General features: G+C 41.4%; 1 protein-coding gene and 1 long non-coding RNA gene across 3 annotated transcripts; both read left to right on the plus strand.

Moving 5' to 3' along the window:
- The first annotated feature begins 312 nt into the window (after window positions 1–312).
- On the plus strand, window positions 313–18,532 carry LOC140582009 (major histocompatibility complex class I-related gene protein-like). 2 transcript variants are annotated; one of them, XM_072706076.1, is made up of 10 exons: window positions 313–482; window positions 5,618–5,758; window positions 7,169–7,426; window positions 8,693–8,959; window positions 9,224–9,508; window positions 9,648–9,752; window positions 10,235–10,288; window positions 15,207–15,343; window positions 16,190–16,284; window positions 18,329–18,532. In XM_072706076.1, exons 2-8 carry the CDS (start codon window positions 5,677–5,679, stop codon window positions 15,278–15,280), a joined length of 1,125 nt encoding a protein of 374 aa, XP_072562177.1. In that variant the 5' UTR covers window positions 313–482; window positions 5,618–5,676; the 3' UTR covers window positions 15,281–15,343; window positions 16,190–16,284; window positions 18,329–18,532. The 2 variants fall into 2 exon arrangements, with proteins under 2 accessions (XP_072562177.1, XP_072562178.1); XM_072706077.1 differs by lacking the exons at window positions 15,207–15,343; window positions 16,190–16,284; window positions 18,329–18,532 and having other exon boundaries at window positions 9,645–9,752; window positions 10,235–11,210.
- A 535-nt stretch (window positions 18,533–19,067) lies between these two features.
- Window positions 19,068–20,825, plus strand: LOC111832844 (uncharacterized). The gene is made up of 4 exons (XR_011985024.1): window positions 19,068–19,404; window positions 19,503–19,658; window positions 20,117–20,206; window positions 20,609–20,825. It is a non-coding gene; the product is annotated as an uncharacterized lncRNA (long non-coding RNA).
- Window positions 20,826–21,708: the final 883 nt, after the last annotated feature.

The raw sequence follows: 21,708 nt of genomic DNA on the forward strand, positions 1-21,708 counted from the left end.
ACGCTCAACAAATGATATATAGAACATTTTCAATTTTTTTTTTTCAAAAAAACCAACAATAAAATAATTGTTAAACATTAACAACAATAAGGATTTCGGACAATCGTATTGTACTCTGTAATATGGATGACAAAATTGCACTGGCTGAACGCGCAGCTGCTGCGCCTTGCTGAGCTCCTCGAACACTCATTTGTTTACGTCCAGCGTATACTCCACCCCTGCAGCCGACGGCAGATCGCGCTCCACGTCACGTCAGCTGCAGACACACCTCGAACGCACCCCGTGATTAGGTAACGTCGTATGGGTATCTTTCTATGCCACGTGATCTGTCTACGCGGCGTGCGTCTTTTGCGACACGTCTGTTTATAAACACGGAATCCGCTGTTTGTAAACTGTCCGCATTTTACCCTCACCCGCGTATACCGTTTAAATGATGTTGAATTACGACTTACGATAATCAAGGAAATAGCACCGGCTTCCAGGTGGGTTACATCTGCACACAATGTCGAGAACGAATGCATGGACAATCTGGTCGGGGGATAAAGTGAAACAAGGAAGTGCAGCTAAATAGAAGACGGTGTTCCAACTTCATCTGTCGATTTAAGCTGTACTTTCATCTGTTTCGCCATTCACAATCTGGCAAGTAAATGACGAGATTGTTAAAATAGACCTAGATTAGATATATATTTGAGAGCTAGACACATGTTAGGTTCATATTTATAATACAGTCTGTGTCCTTTAATACAAGTGCTTTCACTTTCGTTACGAAAATAGTATTTGCTATAGGGGCGATTCTACGACTTGACTCTTAGGGGGGGCTCAGCCCCCCGCCTCATGATTACATTTGCAGAGACGAGGGGGGTTCCCCACGATAACGTTTGCAGAGCTGGGGGTACAAAATGTCTACGACAATCCGGTGTGCCGAATTCTGCACCCCTGCCGTGAACAAGAAAATTATGGAGTACTAAACATATTTCTACTTGCCACTTTTTCAACATTTAGTGCAATTTTCTGACATTTAGCTAGAAGTCAATGGTGTTGTGGATCATCAGATTTTTTTGCTGTGTAGATTATTTTCAAAATTGTTCATCATATGTAAATATAAATGGTATGTCTATATATAAATATTAATTGTAAATGCTAAATATAAATGTTAAAAGTTAAATGTAAATATAAAAGTTAAATGTAAATATAAAAGTTAAATGTAAATATAAATGTTAAATGTAGCCTATATGGTAAATGTAAATATAAATGTTAATTATAAATCTTAAATGTAAATGTTAAATGTAAATATAAATGTTAAATGTAAATATAAATGTTAAACGTAAATGTTAAATGTAGACTCTACATGTGGCTCATAAGACCCCTAATGATGCACAAAATAATGGAACCACGGTTTCCCTTACCCGGACGCGGGTCACCGGGGCCCCCCCCCTGGAACCAGGCCTTGGGGTGGGGCTCGATGGTGAGCACCTGGTGGCCAGGCCTATACCTATGGGGCCTGGTCGGGCACAGCTCGAACGAGGCACATGGGTCTCCCTTCCAATGGGCTCACCACCCGTAGGAGGGGCCATAGGGGTCGGGTGCATTGTGAACTGGGCAGTGGCCGAAGGTGGGGACCTTGGCGGTCCGATCCTCGGCTGCAGAAGCTAGCTCTTGGGACATGGAATGTCACCTCTCTGGTGGGGAAGGAGCCTGAGCTTGTGCGCGAGGTTGTGAAGTTCCGGCTAGACATAGTCGGGCTCACCTCGACGCATAGCCTGGGCTCTGGAACCAGTCTCCTCAAAGGGGGTTGGACCCTCTTCCACTCTGGAGTTGCTCATGGGCAGAGGCTCTGAGCAGGGGTGGGCATACTTATTGCCCCCTGGCTGGGTGCCTGTACATTGGGGTTTACCGCAGTGGATTAGAGGGTAGCCTCCCTTCGCCTTCGGGTGGGGGGACGGCTGTTTGCTCTTATGCACCAACCGGCAGTTCAGAATACCCACCCTTTTTAGAGTCCTTGGAAGGGGTGTTGGAGAGCGCTCCTCCTGGGGACTCTTTTGTTCTACTGGGGGGCTTTAATGCCCACGTGGGCAATGACAGTGAGACCTGGAATGGCGTGATTGGGAGGAACGGCCCCCCCGATCTGAACCCGAGCGGTGTTTTGTTGTTGGACTTCTGTGCATGACATGGATTGTCCATAATGAACACCATGTTCAGGCATAAGGGTGTTCATATGTGCACTTGGCACCAGGATACCCTAGGCCGCAGTTCGATGATCGACTTTGTAGTCGTGTCATTGGACTTGCGGCTGCATGTCTTGGACACTCGGGTGAAGAGAGGGGCGGAGCTGTCAACTGATCACTACCTGGTGGTGGGTTGTCTCTGCTGGTGGGGGAGGAAGCTGGCCAGGCCTGGCAGGCCCAAGCGTATAGTGAGGGTCTGCTGGGAACGTCTGGTGGAATCCCCTGTCAGGAGGAGTTTCAACTCCTACCTCTGGCAGAACTTCTCCCATGTCCCGGGGGAGGCGGGGGACATTGAGTCCGAATGGGCCATGTTCCGCACCTCCATTGTGGAGGAGGCTGACCGGAGCTGTGGCCGTAAGGTGGTCGGTGCCTGTCGCGGCGGCAATCCCCGAACCCGCTGATGGACACCAGTGGTGAGGGATGCCGTAAAGCTGAAGAAGGAGTCCTATCAGGCCTTTTTAGCCTGTGGGACTCCAGAGGCAGCTGTCAGGTACCGGCAGGCTAAGCGGGGTGCGGCTTCGACGGTCGTGGAGGCAAAAACTCGGGTATGGTAGGAGTTTGGTGAGGCTATGGAAAACGACTTTGAGGCGATTCTGGTCCACCATCCGGCGGCTCTGGGCGGGAAAGCAGTGCAACATCAACACTGTTTATGGTGGGGATGGAGTGCTGCTGACCTCAACTCGGGATGTTTTGGGTCGGTGGAAGGAATACGTGGGTGGCTCGGGCATCTGATTAGGATGCTTCCTGGACGCCCCCCTGGTGAGGTGTTCCAGGCATGTCCCACTGGGAGGAGGCCCCGGGGAAGACCCAGGACACACTGGAGGGACTATGGCTCTCGGCTGGCCTGGGAACGCCTCGGGATTCCCCCAGAGGAGCTGGATGAAGTTGCTTGGGGAGAGCGAAGTTTGGGTTTCCCTGCTAAGACTGCTGCCCTTGCGACTCAACCTCGGATAAGCGGGAGAAAATGGATGGATGTATGGATGGATATTTAAGAGGCCCTTTCATTTGAGGCTTCAATACCGTCAGTATCCTCATGCACATCCAGCATTAATGCCACTACATCACTGAGATCAGTACGTTCTAACTTTAGTCACAGCTAACAGATAGCTAGCAACGTCAGTCTGCAGAGTATTTTTGTAAAATGGAATGAATACATATAGGTATACATATTGATTTTTGTTTATTTGGGAGTATGGTAGCTTCTTGTAGGCTAGACAACATACTTTCACTATCCATTCATCCATTTGCACATGAAGACTTGTATTAATGTTTCCCCTTCATTCTATTATCATTGCTGCTTACTTCAGTTTTCTGTTTGTCAGATGAAAATCACTAAACACATTACATGAAACATTGCACATTCACGCGTCAACATATGCGAACGAGCAACGTGTAGCAGCGTCTGATAACTGCAATGGATTATGGTCCTCATAGTTCCTGTGATTGGACCTGCCATTTTGCTAGCGATTTCTCGCCATTTCCGAACAAAACGTTCAGCAGCAGCATCTTACGAACTGCCGCCACCAAATAAAGCATGGTGGGAAAAATTAAAGGCGAATTTATACGATACTACTGATCCCCCTCCCGCCCCAAAATTCATTCATAACTTCCCGATGTCACAGTGGAAGGTGTAAATGATGTTGCTCCCGACCTGTGTAGCAATACCATGTAATGCAGCGTGAACACCTGCCAAAACTGCACGTTCTATGCCCTCTAAGTGAGCGGAATTCGTCATGTTGTCCTCCATCAGCCCTAACCTGCAACCACTTAGCGTGCTTCTGTCGTTACCGCCCATTTCTATGCAGATGGGCGTGGCGAATTAGCATATGTTCTCAACATTTAGAGTCTATTTTTAACGTTTACATTTAACATTTATATTTAACATTTATATTTACATTTAACATTTACGTTTAACATTTACATTTAACATTTATATTTACATTTAACTTTTATATTTACATTTAACTTTTAACATTTATATTTAGCATTTACATTTAATATTTATATATAGACATACCATTTATTTTTGCATATGATGAACAATTTTGAAAATAATCTACACAGCAAAAAAATCTGATGATCCACAACACCATTGACTTCTAGCTAAATGTCAGAAAATTGCACTAAATGTTGAAAAAGTGGCAAGTAGAAATATGTTTAGTACCTTTACAAACGGCACCCCATAGAAAATAGGTTATTTATTTGTCATTAGTTTACTAGTTTATGAACAAGGAAGTCCTTGGCTTTATTAACCAAAGAAAATTATATAATTCTTACACACATTTAGTAATTTATTTTTCTCCACAATGAAGAGAATGTTCTGGTACAGTGATCTGAAATACCTAAACAAAAAATATGTTTGTCTTTATGACGGTTTACCTGGCAGGAAATCCATTTCCATTCTCTCCTTTGATTCTATCACGAAATGCTGTTAGCAACCAACGCATTTAATGAACTACATAATAATTACTGAAATTCATAAATGCGATATTAATGCAGCACGCAGGGGGTACATTTTACGGCAGCTTACTTGTATAATATTTAAGAAACTGGCTCACTAACTGTTATTAGTACCTTATAGAATTTTCACTGTTTATTGATGTTGGTCTATTGTGTGGATTTATGAAAAGTATTTTAGGAGAAGATAAACAGACAGGAACATGCAGGGGGGTTGGGGTGTATCCTTACGCATAAGGGTATGCACCTCTTTCAAATCTAGCTGCACTGAAATTGAATTTGTGAAACTTGCTCAGATAATACACACAGCAGACCTAAAGTCATCAAAAAAATAATGATATGATCATCTGAGAGAAATATCTTGAGAGATCGTCATGCAAGCAGGGTACCTAGCGGGAAATGCACCCCCATTGAATTCTGGCTCTGTTGGTGCTATATTAATGCCACACAGAGTGTATTATCAAAAGCATTTTGTGATGTAATCACTGGAAATGACAATACTGGGGTGGTGCAGGGCTCATGCAGTATGCCTTATATGAACTGCATATATGACTATTATCAAGATCTGTTCTTTACATCATCTATATGTACATATCTATCATGTATATATACATATTTATGTCATTTACATCATGTGGAAAGACATGTCCAGGAGAGACATTTTTTCCTTATTCCCTTATTCCTTATCTCCCATTTTCGTCCTCTTGTTTCCTCTGTTTTGCTTCCACCACAATGTGCACACAACTGCAGTGACATAACCATGACGTCCAATCCAAGTTGATTAACTGGCTTGATTCACTCTAGGATCCTGAAAGCGCTCTACTCTGAAGTGGTATAGAGCACAGAAAATGTGAACATTTCAGTATATACCAAAAGCTACTTCAAATAAGAAAACAATATAATTTTTCATTGCTAAGTGTTTTTTCCTCTTGCAGCTTTTGTTTTTGAATATTGATTTCATATTTAGGTGGTTTCCTAATTTTCTGGAATTGTGATGATACTTCAACCTCAAACCTTCATGGTTTTCCCTGCTGTGGCGTTGCTGATCCTGGGCTCTCCTCACCATACCTCTTCAGGTAGGACTCAGTTCTGGAGCTGTTTGACATCAGAACATCACACAGGAGCTCTGCATACATCATTCATATAGAAGACATTCTTTAAAGAGCACCTCAGACGTATTTACTGTGTAATGACAATTCAGACTCAGTATTCAGTATTTCACCACACACTCAGATTATACAGGGAACTTGGTTTGGTTTGGATGCCACCAAGGGAAGAATTCAGTTTATTTTTATATAGAGCCTTTCATAACAGAGGCATCCTAAGGTGGTTTACATGGCTGTGTTGTAATACATTACTACATTATTTATACAGAATCAGTGGTGATTCTAGCTTGTAAAAACACTCAGCACTGTAATTTTTTTCAGGAAATTTGGAACGATATAAATAACTAAGGATAAATTTTAAACTGATTTTGCTAATTGCATTAGTACTGTACAGTGCACTATTTAATAGATTTTCCCGCTCCCCCTACCTTGGGCTTCCAGTGGGGTGACCTGAGGGACCGAGGTGCCTAGTTCACAAACTGGAATCAGGGAACTCACTCCAGCAAGGTTAATTGACCCTCAAGGTGACATGATATCACAGCGCAAATAAGTGATAGAAAGCCTATCACACAAATGTCAGAACTGATTTTTTTTGTGCAGACTCCCCGTGCCTCCCCCAGCAAGATGCTGCTCTGGGTGGCTGCTTATGTCACACATACCTAAATCCGTCAGTGTACAGAATAATTCAAAAACAGGAAAAAGGGAAAACAAAGAATGAAATAATGAAACAAAGAAAGCCAGACAACAGAGAGAGTAACCAATAACTCCCACGTAGGGGGGAGGAAACCCCTGAGGGTCAGTCGGCTACACAACCCCCCAGGCATGCTAACATTATAGAAAAAGAAAGAATGGGCCTCCTTGCTAAAAGCATGGTGTAAACTGTAGTTATGGTCAAAGCCAAAGTCCCTCAATGAATTGGTGGTAGATTGAAGATAACATATTATACATTGCAACATGCTATTTGTGGGGAATTCAAAACATTATGCTTTCAATGAGATACAACACATTCAGAGAACATGGGAAACACACAGGGGTTTATGGAGATTGAATGTACTGCATGTATGCTCTACACCAGGGGTCTCCAACTCCGGTCCTGGAGAGCTACTATCCAGTAGGTTTTCTGTCCCACTTGGCTTCTGATGAGCCACACTTGTTCCTGGTATTTACCTGAGAACAGGTGTGGCTCATCAGAAGCCAGGTAGGATAGAAAACCTACTGGACGGTAGCTCTCCAGGACCGGAGTTGGAGACCCCTGCTCTACACAGTATTACTTAAACAGGTAAGTGACCAGAGATTGTTGATGGAAAGTAATGCTTGGCCAGTTGTAGGAATTTGTACTGGCCATTATCAATAAACAGTCTTTCCTTTTTATATGTACAGCATTCCATTCACTGTCACTCTTGGCGACATTCATCTATGGAGAGACACCATTTCCAGAGCTTACACTGGTACTGACAGTCAACAATGTCCCAGTTGAGTACTATGACAGCAATATCAAAGAGCTTGTCTCACGGAGACACTGGAGGCCAAACGACTTTGTTGAGGATACTGAGAGTAAATATTTTGTGATGGAAGAGACACACAGAAGTATGAAAATTGATAGTCATCGTTTGATGAAGCACTTTAATCATACTAACGGTATGTCCACTTTTCATTCCCTTCTTCCAACTACTTATCCTGGCCAGGATCATGGGGAGGCCAGGCAGAGTGCAAATCACTGGGGTGCATCCTAGATGGGAAGCCAGTGCATCACAGGGCCCATACATACACTGGCACTCTATGGGAAATTTTGAGATGCCAGTTAGCCTACATGCATGTCTTTGAATTGAGGAAGGAAACCAGAGCTCTCAGCCCACAAAACACATGGAGAACATGCAACCCCTAAACACTTTCAGAGACAGTAGGACTCAAATCCACAGAGCTGGAGGGGTGAAGTGATAGTTCTACCCAATGAGCCACCAGAGTTTCTTTAGAACCAAAAAGCAAGAAAATGTTTTATAAGAACAAATGAAACTGACTTGTACCACTCTAACCCAGGGGTGGCCAATCTTATCCGCAAAGGGCCGGTGTGTATGCGGGTTTTCGCTGCAACTCCCTAATTAGATTACTAATTAGAGGGCTGATTGGCTGAAGACTGACACACACCTGAGTTTGAACAGCTGACTTACAGGTTATCCCAAAAACCTGCATACACACTGGCCCTTTGCGGATAAGATTGCCCACCACTGCTCTAATTGATATATTTGTGTTACTCAAACAGATGCTTGATATCAAATCACACCATTTGCTATACTATTATATCCCATACAGTGTTGTGATGATTCTGGAGCTTATCTCAGAAACCTCAGGCTGTGAGGGAAGCTTAGATGGGATGACAGTCCATTGCAGGACACACAATGGGCAGTACAGACATACCAGTTTACTGAAACATGTTTTTTGGACTGTAGGAGAATTACCTAAAAAGCCTTGCATGCACATAGACTTGGGAGCACATAGACTTTATGTTTCTGTCGCCAGAAGCATAAAGACACTGTGCTGCTCACAGACTGACCCATGATAATGTTCAGTTTGTTTTTCATTGTTCAGATTCATTCAGCCAGAGTACTTTCTAGTCCTTGTTCCTCTGGTCTAGACTTTATATATGAAGTGGCTGCTCTCTACTTAAATTACATATTTTATGTTAATTGGTGAAATATTTTTATGCAAAGGAAAAAAATGGATTTCTAAATAAATTTTCTGTAGCACATGTATTTCTTTTAACTAAATGATCACAAAATCACTCAAATCTAAACATCAAATCTGTAAATTGAATTTGCATTAAATCATTCAGCTCTATCTTTGTAACAGCTGCCAGTTGCTGAAAGACTAACTGGGAAAATGTCCTTTTTTCTTGATCTGTCACAGGGATTCATTTTTATCAGAGACTGGCAACATGTACCTTGGAAGGTGACAGCCTCAACTGGTTCTTCCTCAGAGATGCTTATGAGGGCAAGGAGACGAGGACCTATGACATCCTGGAGCAAAGATATAACCCGCATGTGCCAGAGTTGATCTGGAGCAAGATAAAAACGGAGGCAGTACAACTGATTTACATAAACGTATACCAACCTCTTTGTCTTAAGGTGTTAAGGCAATACCTCCAACAGGACAAGAATGTGTTAATGAGAAGAGGTACATAGCACAGAGGTCTTTTTAATACCTGTCAGACGCCAAAACAAAGTGTTTATTCTGATGTGTCTGGATGATGAGAGCATTAGGGGGTGCTTCCTGGGGCAGACCTGTCCCCTCACATCTTTATTTGCAGACTTAATTTTGCTGGTAGCTCTGTGTATGTATCCTCACTCTGTAATAATGACACTTCATCCAGCTGAAAACTGGCAGAAGAGGAAGGAGATTTCACTTTTTACATTTTTTTCATTTTAAAATTCTCTGCAGAGCGACCCAGGGTCAGGGTGAACCAGAAGGGAGACCCAGGCACTGGGGAAGCACAGGTGTGCTGCTTGGCCACTGGCTTCTTTCCCCGGCACATCAACATGACCCTGCTGAGAGACGGCCAGCCCGTCCCAGAGCAGGACCTGACAGGCGGGGAGGTGCTGCCCAATGGAGATGGAACATTCCAGATGAGAAAGAGCCTCAGTGTCAGTGAGCAGCAGTTGAGGGAGAAGCACCAGTATACCTGTACTGTCACACACATGGACAGAAAGGAAGACTTTGGATTGGGTATGTCTGTTTAAAAGAGCAGCTTCCACATCTTCTGGTCTATGACTTGCCAAGAGTGTTTGGTAGAAGAAACACAGGCTTGTTACCATGGAGATACGGCTGTTTGCATATAACATGTGACTCTGATGTGTGTCAGCAGAACCGGAAGATCATCCAGATGTTATCATCATCCCTGTCCTAGTGACTGTCCTTGCTGTGATTGTCCTGGTTGTAGCCATCGTCCTCTGTTGGAGAAGACAAATGAGTGGGTTTTGGTTAAATCTGGGATTTATCTGTGCCGGTTTTTTTACTTGTTTAGTGTATTGATGTAAATTAATTGTATAGTGAATGACCTCACTTAGTGTTTCTCTGATCAGACAATAACAGGCACTAGTTATCCTCAAAGGCAATAACAGATACTATCTAACTCTTCTTATACAATACCCTGGGTTTGTCCAGAAGTTCTAAAAGTTTTTTAAAGTTTTATTTGAACATGTATTTGGGGAATACAGAATCTGGTGCAGGTGGTGATGCACAGGTAGCTTTTTCCAGAGGGTAGGAGTGTAAAGAGGGTGTAAGCTGGTTGGCTGGTGTCCCTGATGATGTGGTGGTGGGAGAGGTGTAAATCCTGCAGAACTCTGGCAATGAATGAGTCCAAAAACCTGTTATTTATGATGAGGTCAGGAGGATCTGATTGATGTGTTTAAATGTCCTTTATACCAAACGCTTGGTATAATTGCATTCCAGGTCCATCGGATCCATGTCAACCCCCTGCTCCTGTAAGATACACTGCAGCCCAGAGTGAGTGACTCATCTGTAGCTAAAGACCTCGATGAACCTGACATCTTCCATCTGGTTTTTGTTTAAAACAGGAAAATGAGGTGCAATACTAATTATAGCAGATATGATTATGGTGTTTTTATCACCTGAAAAATACATACAATCATAGCTGTAATAAATTAGTGGTTGTTTTAGTTTTGATATGACATATTTTTCCATCTAAGTTGGTAACCCAGTGCAGTGACAGAACTGCTTTTCAGAAAATGAGCAGAGAACCCTGGAAATTCTATGAAGAGGAGCTTCATTCTGTTAGTATCCTAATGAAGCATCAGCCTGTGTGGTCCAGGCCTCGTAAGCACTGCACTTAAACAGGAATATGACTGACAGCCTTTGCTGAGTGGATGCGTATCATTCTGTAACATACAGAGTGCCAAAGCTCGCCTCCACACTTTCACATATATTATATGGCATAACTCCAGGGAGGAAACCTGTAAGATAATCCTGTAAACAGCTTGATGGTCCCTGACTTTCCTTCCCCTGAATCAGAACTCTGTGAATTCTGCATTCCACAAATGTGCAAAACATGTTACATTTGTATACATTTTTACACAACACAAAAAAAAAAACATTTATGGTTAAATATTTGTGGATCACGGTACGTATTTGTGGATTGTCTTGTCGGTTATAAATAATTAAATCCAATTAAGACTTCCATAGATAATGTGCAAAACTACAGGGAGCAAAAAGGGAAACTACTGAGGCATGGTCATATGTTGAGACATCTGTGACAAGCCCTGTTGTCCCCTTTATAATAATGATCATTCTGCTGGTAATGGTGGGGGTTATGTTGTACTGTAATTTGTACTGTAAATTTGTGTTGTTACCCGCTCATGCCAGTGTTAACACTTTTTCTAAATAAAAAGTTCTTATGTGAACAACTTAACAGTGCCATGATTTCAATGTTGCAAAGGTAACTGAACCCCATGCCAAGGAAAGGGAATATTGCTGTTTGAACATGAGAAAATCCTAACTAAAGTATCCTGGATTTCACTGGTCTGCAGATGATAAGTTCTGTTTGGCTATAGTTCATTATGGATACATTCAATTCTTGTTTTAAAAATATCACAATATTTATCACCAAAATTTCAAATATCACAACGTGATATTTTTTTTAATAATGTGCAGCCCCAGGATAAGCTGTGCTCACATCGTCTCTTTTTAAGGGTGGTTGATCAGCATTGTAAATAGAGAAGTTTTTCGCTCCCGTTTCAGTTCAAATAAACACTTTATATCAAGCCATATTTACACAAACATCCATTGAGCTTTTACACTACCCAGATTGTACAAGTGATGTTTAAAAAAAACCTTATTGGTAACATTCCAAAATAAATTTCACAATACAAATCAAACTGTTGAGACTGCAAAAGGCATCAGCTTTGGTGCACTCAAGAGACCCCACCACAATGATTAGCATTACCCTCTGAAATGAAGAACCTCAAATGAGAGAGAGACTCAAAAAGCACTTTAAACACTAGATACCAGGGGCTGACTTGTCTTGAACAACCATACAATGTTAAAACAAACACTTCAAAGCAAACGATTTTTTGGAGGAAAACAGTAACAGCAAAATTATTTTTTATATGTATATATTCACCAGTCACTGAAAGATAGTTAAGTCAGGGGTAGATGATTTGTATATTGGTTGCAAAACCATAAGTATAGTACTGGGTTATAAATCTGTCAAAATCTAAAAACTATGGTTAAGTCATTTAAAATGTTAGCCAATGAGCACTAGATTTAGTGCAACTAAGCACATCAAATACAGGACAAAAGCCCTGCTCCAAGAAGCTCAGTCAAACCCTTCTCTTTGGACACCTGCATGTAACATTTAACCTTCCTGGTAGTTTAATTTTTACAAGGCTGTTGCTTATCAAATTTCTCCACCCCATGTACAAGGCAAAACGAAGGCCATAAATGTAGGATTTCTGCAAAAATACATATCAGGTCAACAAATTGTATAGCTGTGTGACATCCAGGCCTGTCCTACAGTGATTTGATGGTTGACTGTACTGAGTGAATGTGGGAACGCAGTGATGTGTGGATGCTAAGCAGCCACACATACCGGTTATTGGTATATGCACAGGGCAAATGTGTACTGTGCTGTCAAGGTTTTGCATCCGCAAAAAGGGCGACTCGTGGGTCTGTCAGTAGAGCAGGGTATGTAGTGATACCAGCCACGGGCTCATCGCTTCCAGTGTCCTGGCGGGGTAGCTGCATATGTAACTAATGGCACAGTCTATTCCTTGCTGTCGGGATCCGCTTGAGCCATGTAGGCATCCAGCTCGGCATCCAGGTGACCTTTGGTCTTTGACATATAAGCGTCCAGCTGATTGTCCAGCTGCTCCCAAGTGACGGGTGGCCGGCCCATTCCTCTGCCGCGTCCCCGGCCACGTCCCCTGCCTCCAAAGCCACCACGGCCTCAGAGACCGAGTCCTCCTCTGCCTAAGGGGAGGAAGAGACTGCTAATCACAACAGCAGTCTCACAAGTAGGCGGCACACGCCTGGTTCAGGGGCTCTCAGGAAATTGAGGGGGGAATAATGACTCACCCCTCAAGCCCTGGCCTCCTCGTCCGGTCCCAGTCAGAGGCCCTCCGCGGACACCCAGGCCCCCTCTCTGGCGCATGCCCCGACGAAGGCCCAAGCGATTTTTTTAAATTCCATGTTACGCCTCTCTGCATGTTTTATTTATCTAGGACAATGGTAAGTCTTTGTTTAATCTATAGGTAAGCAAGCTCAATAGTGGTTCAATATCAAAGTAAATGTTTCCTTAAAGATAAGGCCATTTAATATTCAAGACATTTCAAGAAATCAAGAATTCAATTTTGCAATGAATTGTCATTGGCAGTTAACTTTAGGCAAATGTTTACACAGAGTTTGTGTATTAATGTATTCATTTGGTTATTGATTGTTTTTACTCAAGGTTGATTCTGAGTTTTCCAAAATTACTGATGGGAAAGAAGACTTGTTCATCAGGTGATGGGAAGGGACCATTATTCTGAAACTTAAAGAAATTGCCTCCTTTGAGAAGACACATGACATCAGACATCTCTTAAATGAGGCCAAAAATCAATGTGATGGCATGTGTGTGTCTGTGTATATATAGGAATTTGGATTTTATATTATTTAATCTAAACAAATGTGACGTGTGTTTCTTAGTCCTGCATCTGTAGTACCACTGCCCTACTTATTTTAGACTTAATTTCCTTTACACACACACACACACACACACACACATATATATATATATATATATATATATTAGGGTTGGGCGATGTCGACCAATTTGGCATCGTACGATGTCTAATGTGAAACATCGTGATGGACGATGGCATCGTCGTCGTAGGCAGCGGGTTGGAGGGGGGGGGGGGAGGGATGGTTATTGTTAAATAATTAATTCATAACGAATTAATTAATTGTAACCTACCGTTTCCACTACCTGACCCGCATGGTCTTTGTTTTACCCATAAACAAACCATAAATAAATAAAGTTAAGTTACACACAAATTACCACCTGTCAATCACTTTTTCTGCGGGACTCTGGCATGAATAGGCACAGTGATCTGTGTCGTACTGTCGTTATAATGGCGTCGACAAACTTGGTTGGTAATAAAGGTGCAAATTCACCTATCTGGCAATACTTTGGCTTTAGACCAAATGAAAGAGGACAGCCACGATATACGTCTGAAGTGGTGTGTAGGATTTGCGGTCAAGTTATCCGCGCAAAAGATGCGCAGACGACAAATTTACATTACCATTTGCGTGTTCACCATCCCGCGGAATACAACTCATTGCCAGTGTCATCACGCACAACTGAACCTTGCAGGAACCAACCAACAGTATCTGAGGCTTTCGCTAAAATTACTAAGTAAAGCGTGAAAGCGAAAGATGGAAGCAGTGTACTGACGCTGTGACCCGCTACCTAGCAAAAGAAATGGTTTTTTGGCAGGAGCCAAAAAAAGTTAAGCACCCAGGCGGAGTGGTGGAAATTAAATGAATCTTTTAATACGGTAGAGAAGAGCGCAATTAAGGCTATATTGTGTGATTAAGTGTGTGTTTTTCGCGAGCTGGTTGCTGCTGCGGCGGGGGCGGGGCAGAGGATCGCGATGCCGGCTCAGCATCGTGATGTCTATCGGCCATCGGCGATGGACGATGGCATCGTCTATCGACCCAACCCTAATATATACACTCACCTAAAGGATTATTAGGAACACCTGTTCAATTTCTCATTAATGCAATGATCTAATCAACCAATCACATGGCAGTTGCTTCAATGCATTTAAGGGTGTGGTCCTGGTCAAGACAATCTCCTGCACTCCAAACTGAAGGTCAGAATGGGAAAGAAAGGTGATTTAAGCAATTTTGAGCGTGGCATGTTGTTGGTGCCAGACGGGCAGTAATTTTAATTAATTAATGAATTAAAATTTACTGTAATGCTGATGTAGCACAAGTTGTTTGTACTACAGCCTTCTGAATCACCCAAGTTAAAGTAATTTAAACTGTTTGTTTTTAAAATGAAGTGGATCTGTAAAATTTGCAAATTTGAAACACCAAGAAAGACAGATCTCTTAAAGCATTATAGATTAAGACATGGTCATGGTGGAGAATTTCTCCCTTGTCTTTATTGGGAGTGTTATTGCTCATTTAAAACATGGGGCAGCCTGCGAACCCATCTGTCAAGAACTCACTCGACCCGTGAGTCAGTGACACTGTCCACTGTACTCTCATTTAAATGTCCATGTTGCTCTTTAAACACTATCTCCACAGAAAGAGAATACTTTGAGCATATTGGTCGTCATTTAAAGAAACAGGAAACTGTGTCTTGTGTTTTTGAAAATTGTCCTTTCAAAACAAACATTCATGGAACATTTGCCTCTCATAGGAGCCGGAAACACACTCCTCATACACTGGATGACTTCAAGCCTTGGCTTTTGCAGAGGCATGTCAATCCTCTAAATGCAGGGGATGATCCTGTGGATGAAGACGATACTGAAGGTGCAGTGAGTGAAGACCCTGAAGGTAATGAAATAAGAGAATTGCCGAATTTAATAGAAAAACATGTAGCCCACGTGCTGCTTAAGTTGGAAAGCATATTCAATGTACCACAACGGTGTATTGATGAGTTAGTTGAAGAGCTACACTTTATCTCCTCATCAGCTTCAGGTCCTATTTTAAAAGAGATTTTACAGTCATGCTTAAAGAAGCATAATTGTGAAGTTGATGATTTTATCATCTCAGAGATGGTAACAGACCTATGTGAGTGCAACCCAATTACATTAGCCCTAGGGCATAATGGTCCTCTTTCCACCTCCTACAAAAGAGAATATTTCAAGGAGCATTTTTCAGTGGTGGAACCCATAGAATATATGCTCAGTGCCAGGGAGCAGAGAAGTTTTCAATATGTACCTATTTTGAAGTCTTTGCATGAGGTTTTTAAGAAAAAAGAGATCCAGGATTTGCTCTCATCTAGTAATGAAGCAGACAGCAGTTCCGAAAGTCAATACAAATCATTTCAGGATGGCACACATTTTAAAAACAATACATTGCTGTCAGAAAACAATCCAGCTATTGCTCTTATTCTGTATGTGGATGATTTTGAAGTGTGTAATCCACTTGGCACTTCAAGAAAAAAGCACAAAATTACTGCTGTGTATTGGGTTTTAGCAAATGTGCCACCATTGCTCAGATCATCACTAACATCGATATACCTTGCCATTCTCTGCAAGGCTGATGATATCAAAAAGTTTGGCTATAGTGCTGTGTTTGAGCCAATGCTAAAAGATCTTGCCAGCCTTGAAGAAGAAGGACTTTACATTCCTTCATTAGGCATTCGAGTCAAAGGTACTGTGTATTGTGTTGTTGCAGATAACCTTGGCGCCCACTCTATCGGAGGATTTGTGGAGAGCTTCTCAAGTACACACGTCTGCAGGTTCTGTCTTGGAGAAAGATCCCAATTCCAAGTAAGTGAAGTTAGAACTGGAGCATTTAACCCTAGGACAATACAAGAGCACAAGGCTCATGTTCAGACAGCACAGGGACATAATCATTGTTATGGAGTAAAGAGACAGTGCCCACTGACTGAAAGACTAAAACATTTTGATGTTTTATCTGGCTACCCACCTGATTTGCTCCACGACCTCTTTGAGGGTATTGTACCTTTCGAGTTAGCACTGTGCTTAAATGCCTTAATCAAAAAAAAATATTTCACACTTGATGAACTAAATAAATTGATCAAAGAGTTCCCATACAGATGGGCAGATAAATCTGATTCACCACAAGCAGTTCCATTGGCTTTTGCTAAAAGAAAGACTGTCGGTGGAAATGCCCATGAGAATTGGGCTTTGCTTCGCCTCCTTCCCCTGATAGTTGGAGAAAGAATACCAGAGTGTGAACCAACGTGGCTGGTCCTCCTGAACCTGAAGGACATAGTTGAACTTGTCCTTTCTCCTGTGCATACAGACTTAACTATTTGTTTCCTTGAAAGCAAGATTTCTGAGCATCGACACAGATTCCTGGAGACTTTCCCTCAGGAAAGACTTATTCCAAAGCATCATTTTCTAGAGCACTACCCACAGCTAATAAAGGCTTTTGGTCCACTTGTATCTCTTTGGACTATGCGCTTTGAAGCTAAACACAGCTTTTTCAAGCGTGTGGTCAGGCATACCCACAGCTTCCGAAACATTCTGTTGTCTCTTGCAGTGAAGCATCAGTTCATGGTTGCACACCATCTACATGGTGGTGCAGTTGTTCCACCATCTCTGCAGGCAACAAAACTGTCAATAGTGGATTTGACTGTGCTGAGGGAAGACATAAAAAAAGCACTGCAAGTAAAATTCCCCAGTGAGTCGTTTGTCCAGATGGCAAATACAGTGTGTTGCAGTGGCACCAGTTACTCCACTGGAATGATCTTGGCACATGGCTCAACAGGTTGCCTTCCAGATTTTGTGGAGTTGATTCAGATAGCTGTTGTCAACGGAAAGGTTTGCTTTATTGTGAAATGTTTAAATGCATGGTATATTGAACATCTTAGAAGCTATGAACTCGAAAACACAAGAAGTGTTAAGGTGATTGAGCCGAGTGAGTTGTCTGACATCTTCCCAATGGCAGCATACACTGTTGCAGGGAAGCGTATTGTTACCCAGAAGCGTTACATTTATGTCCATGTGTAGTGGTCATTCACAGTTTCTCATTTGTTTGACTTTACCCACCAGGCAGTTCTGGGATAAAATGCATAACCAAAAATACTCTTTATATGTGAGGTCATGATTTCATGAAGAAAACAAAAAGGCTGTTTACATTAACGTATGTATCTCACACTTAAGTGAATCATTTTCACCTGGCCTTGCACCATCTGATGTGCAAAAGATTTGATTTGCTAGCTAATATGTTTACCTTGTATAAGTGTTTTGTTTTTTTGTTTTTTACAGTTCAAGTGAGAAAGTTATATCTACCATCAGAGTGCAAAAAGAGATGAATCTCTTGACTCCCACTAGTATGCAGTTACAAAAAAGTAAATCTGAGTAGTAGTTGTAAATATGACTGGCATATAACTGAAAATGTTATGGTTGTAGCTTTTATGTGACATGTGACATTACTTTCAGCTACTGTAATTTTGTGACCTTTGTAGTTTTGCTTTTATTACATTATGCTTCAATGGAAAAATGGAAAATATTAAGAAGATGAAAAAAGACTCCTGTTATTTTCCATAGAAATAAATGTTTCAAACATTTAGTCAAACTAAAAGCAGGTATATAAATGGGCGCTCAGTTTCGCAGTAGTCAATTTTGACAAAAAGCATATATAAAATGTCACAGTGTAATGTGAAAGCTAATGATTAGAGACGTAATCACTACCACAGTTCCTTTCTGCATGCAAGCTAATATCTCAAAGGTGATGAAAAGTCCTTAGCTTATCAAAGGTAATATTTTCCTCTGATACTTAATGTCTTAAGGTTGACACTGGATGTATTCTATAAATCAAACTGAAGCGTGTGGTTTCTCTTAGATGCTCCAATGTCTCATCAAACCAAACTTAGGATCATTCTTCAGGACCATGACATTCGCAAACTTGACTTACCTCATGGCCTCCCTGGGACTGTGGGTGAACTTGAGTCCATTGTAAGAGAGACATTTGGGCTTCAAGGGAACTTTACTTTGCATTACAAGGATGCTGATTTTGGAGAGGAATATTTCAGTCTTACCTCAACAAGTGACATCAAGGACAAGGACACAATAAAAGTGGTTAACATTGTTGAACCTCCCACATTTACTCTGAACTTAACTGAAGTGAACACTTCCTTTGAAAGTGAATCAGAAACCTCCATCTATAGCTCAGCAACCTCAGTCAGTACTTCAGTGACCGCTGTCCGTCCTCCCCAAAGCAGTTGCTCATCCGGATCCCAGGATACACTGATTCTATCATCACCTGAACATGGGATTCAGCGATCACAGCGGTGGCCGGCTGAATTTCCTGTACCTCGCTTTGCCTATGACACAGAGCTTTTGCTTGCCTCAGGAAATGAAGCTTTCAAGAAGGATGGAATTCCACTCAACTTTACCTCAATCCTTCAAGACATCCTTGAGAGACTGGCTGAAAGCGTCTTTCAGTATGTTGCCTACCCAACAAGTGCACAGTTTGTGGATGTTGCTGAGGCGCTGATTCAGAAGCATCCTTGCCTTAAAGAACCGGGGTCATATAATGGATGCTATGGATGGCAACAGAGACTAAAATATAAAATGGCCAACTATAGAACCAAGTTGAGAGGGCTCGGATGCCCTGAACTTGATGTGAACTCTCTCAGAAAGAAGCGACTACTTGAGAAAGCACCTGCAAAGAATGTCAAAAAGCCAAAAAAGTCAGAAGTGAACTATTTACCTCCTCACCCACAAGGAGAAACGGAAGAAAGTTTGGAATATGAAAGAGTGGAGCTCCTCAGTGAAGTGAGGAAGAGGGACAACTGTCAGATCATCAGTGAAAAAATGGCGAAGACATTCTCCATTCGCAGGCAGGAAGTTGTCAATCAAGCACCAAAAATCAATGACCTGAAAGAAAGATGGCCTGCTCTTTTTGATGCAGTTCAGGTAAATATTTTTCCATAAGATAATTTGCAGTATATTCTTTTAAAGTAAATTGTATACATTAACATGTTGTGCCTATTTGTGCCTTTTTTTTTATACAGATAAACCAAGAATTCAGAAGGATCACCACTGTTAACCTGGAGACAACATTCATGGCAAAGCTGGACCAGTACTCTCAGAAAATAACGTCCTTGCTGTCCTCAAGAGGAGGGGCTGCAAAAATGCGCATTCAGCGCATCCAGAACATGCTGCTAGAGGTATGAATGAATGAAATGTAGTTTATTTCAAATAGGATAATCCACTTTTTTTTTCCAATAGGTGATATTGAGTCTTAAAAGGTAGCTGTTTACAACTCAACTATGTCAAATTATTGTTTAGAGCTTGAGGCACAAATATCAATTAAAACTATAAATACTGAATAATAAAACAAATTATAGGTGATGTGGATCATGATAGGCAGAGTAATTTGCAAGATTTTGCAGTTTTTCTATTTGTTACCTGGATTTTTCAAGTTCATGAATTGATCATTTCAGAGAAATGGCTGTCTTTGAAATGATCAATTCATTATTTTGATTATCACTGGAAATCTATAATTGGTACAGTTCAGGCCATATAAAGTCAGTCCTTTTTTTTTTTTTTTTTTTTTTTTTTGATGTAATTATCAAAAACCCATCCTCCTCGAAGAGCAGTTCGACATTCTTTTTCTTATTCACAGGACGATTCTGTGGAGAGAAGGCGAGAGGTCGCTATCCGTGGCTTAGTGGTGTATCTCAGGGAAAAGGAGGAGGATCTCTTCAAAGAGCAGGTAAATCAGACATGACTATACTTTGTGTTAGAGCTACGATCTAATCTATTATTAATTGATTTCTAAATTAATCGGCAACTATTTTGATAATTGATTAATCGGTTTGAGTAATTATTTAAGAAAAAGAAGTCCAAATTCTCTGGTTTCAGCTTCATAAATGTGAATGGTTTCTGGTTTCTGGTTTCTTTACTCCTCTATGACAGCAAACTGAATATGTTTGACATTTGAGGTCATCATATTGGGCTCTGAAAAACATTGACATTTTTCACCATTTTCTGACATTTTCTGGACCAAACAACTAATCAGATAATCGAGAAAAGTGTTAGTTGCAGCCCTATTTTGTGTTACTCTCATGTATAAGTATGATTACTTAAAACATTTATATTGATTCTGACCTACCAGGATGGTGGCGGGGATATTACCAATGAAGTGATGAAGATTGTAACCAGAGGTGCCATAACGTCTGATCCAGCCAGCGCAAGGATCATACTTGAAGGAACAGAAGTCCTAGCAGACCTGGATGTACCCAGAGCCTGTGCCTTGCTAATGGGGCTGATATATGCACTCAACCTCAGCTACCCAAAAGAACTGAAAAACACTTTTGAAGTGTTTCAAAAGATATTCCTCGAGCTGAATGATCTGAAATCCAGTCCTAAGGTAATGTCACTAAAAAGTAAACTGTTGTACTAAAAAATGTGAAGAGTGAGGCTATCCTCAAATTAAACAGGAAATGTTCCACTGTTGTTTGCAATGTGTTGTGTTACATACTGTACAGTAGGCAGTAGGTGTAAAGTTGAGAGTTAAGCATTAAGTACACCTAGTTCAAAATAATGCACTTTAAAAGGATAGCTCGGGTCTTTTGAAGTGAGGCTGTATGAGAAGCAGACGGGGCCACCGGCACGCAAAATGAGCTTTACATCCTAATAAAACTGATGTCAGTTTAAATGTACATTATATCAAGAATATTTTACTGCTTTATTTTGCTATCAGACAGCCTTTTCTGTGAGGAAAGTGAAGTTCTACTGCTTGTTGTTTCAATCGCTCTGGCGCACCAGCATCCATGGACAAAAACAGCAATTTTACCTGACAGCACACAGGAGTTGCTGGTCTCCTGCTGCCTTGATCAGTACTGTAAGTGTAATTGTGTTATTTTGTGACTTTGGTGTTACTGTAGTTCGGGTTAGTTCAGATTTACCAAAATCACACAAACAAACTGAGCCTATCGTGCGTGTCGGTGGCAGGAATGTGCTGACTGCTGTCCACTGTGTTTAATACACTCACAATGTACTTCATACTTAAAAAAACCTGAACTATCACTTTAACACAAACAAACTTGAATCAGAGCATGACTGTCAAAATGTTCAGTCTTTTTGAGACAGTTTTACAGGGGTGTTTTATGTCATTTATTTTATCGAGGCAACAATTTTGTCTGCTATTGAAATGTCAATGTCTGGAATGGTGGACTGGTGTTCTAATAAACAGTTTGATCATAAAACTGGAAT

The sequence above is a fragment of the Paramormyrops kingsleyae genome, chromosome 23 (assembly GCF_048594095.1).
Source record: "Paramormyrops kingsleyae isolate MSU_618 chromosome 23, PKINGS_0.4, whole genome shotgun sequence".
In the NCBI taxonomy this organism is placed as follows: Eukaryota; Metazoa; Chordata; class Actinopteri; order Osteoglossiformes; family Mormyridae; genus Paramormyrops; species Paramormyrops kingsleyae.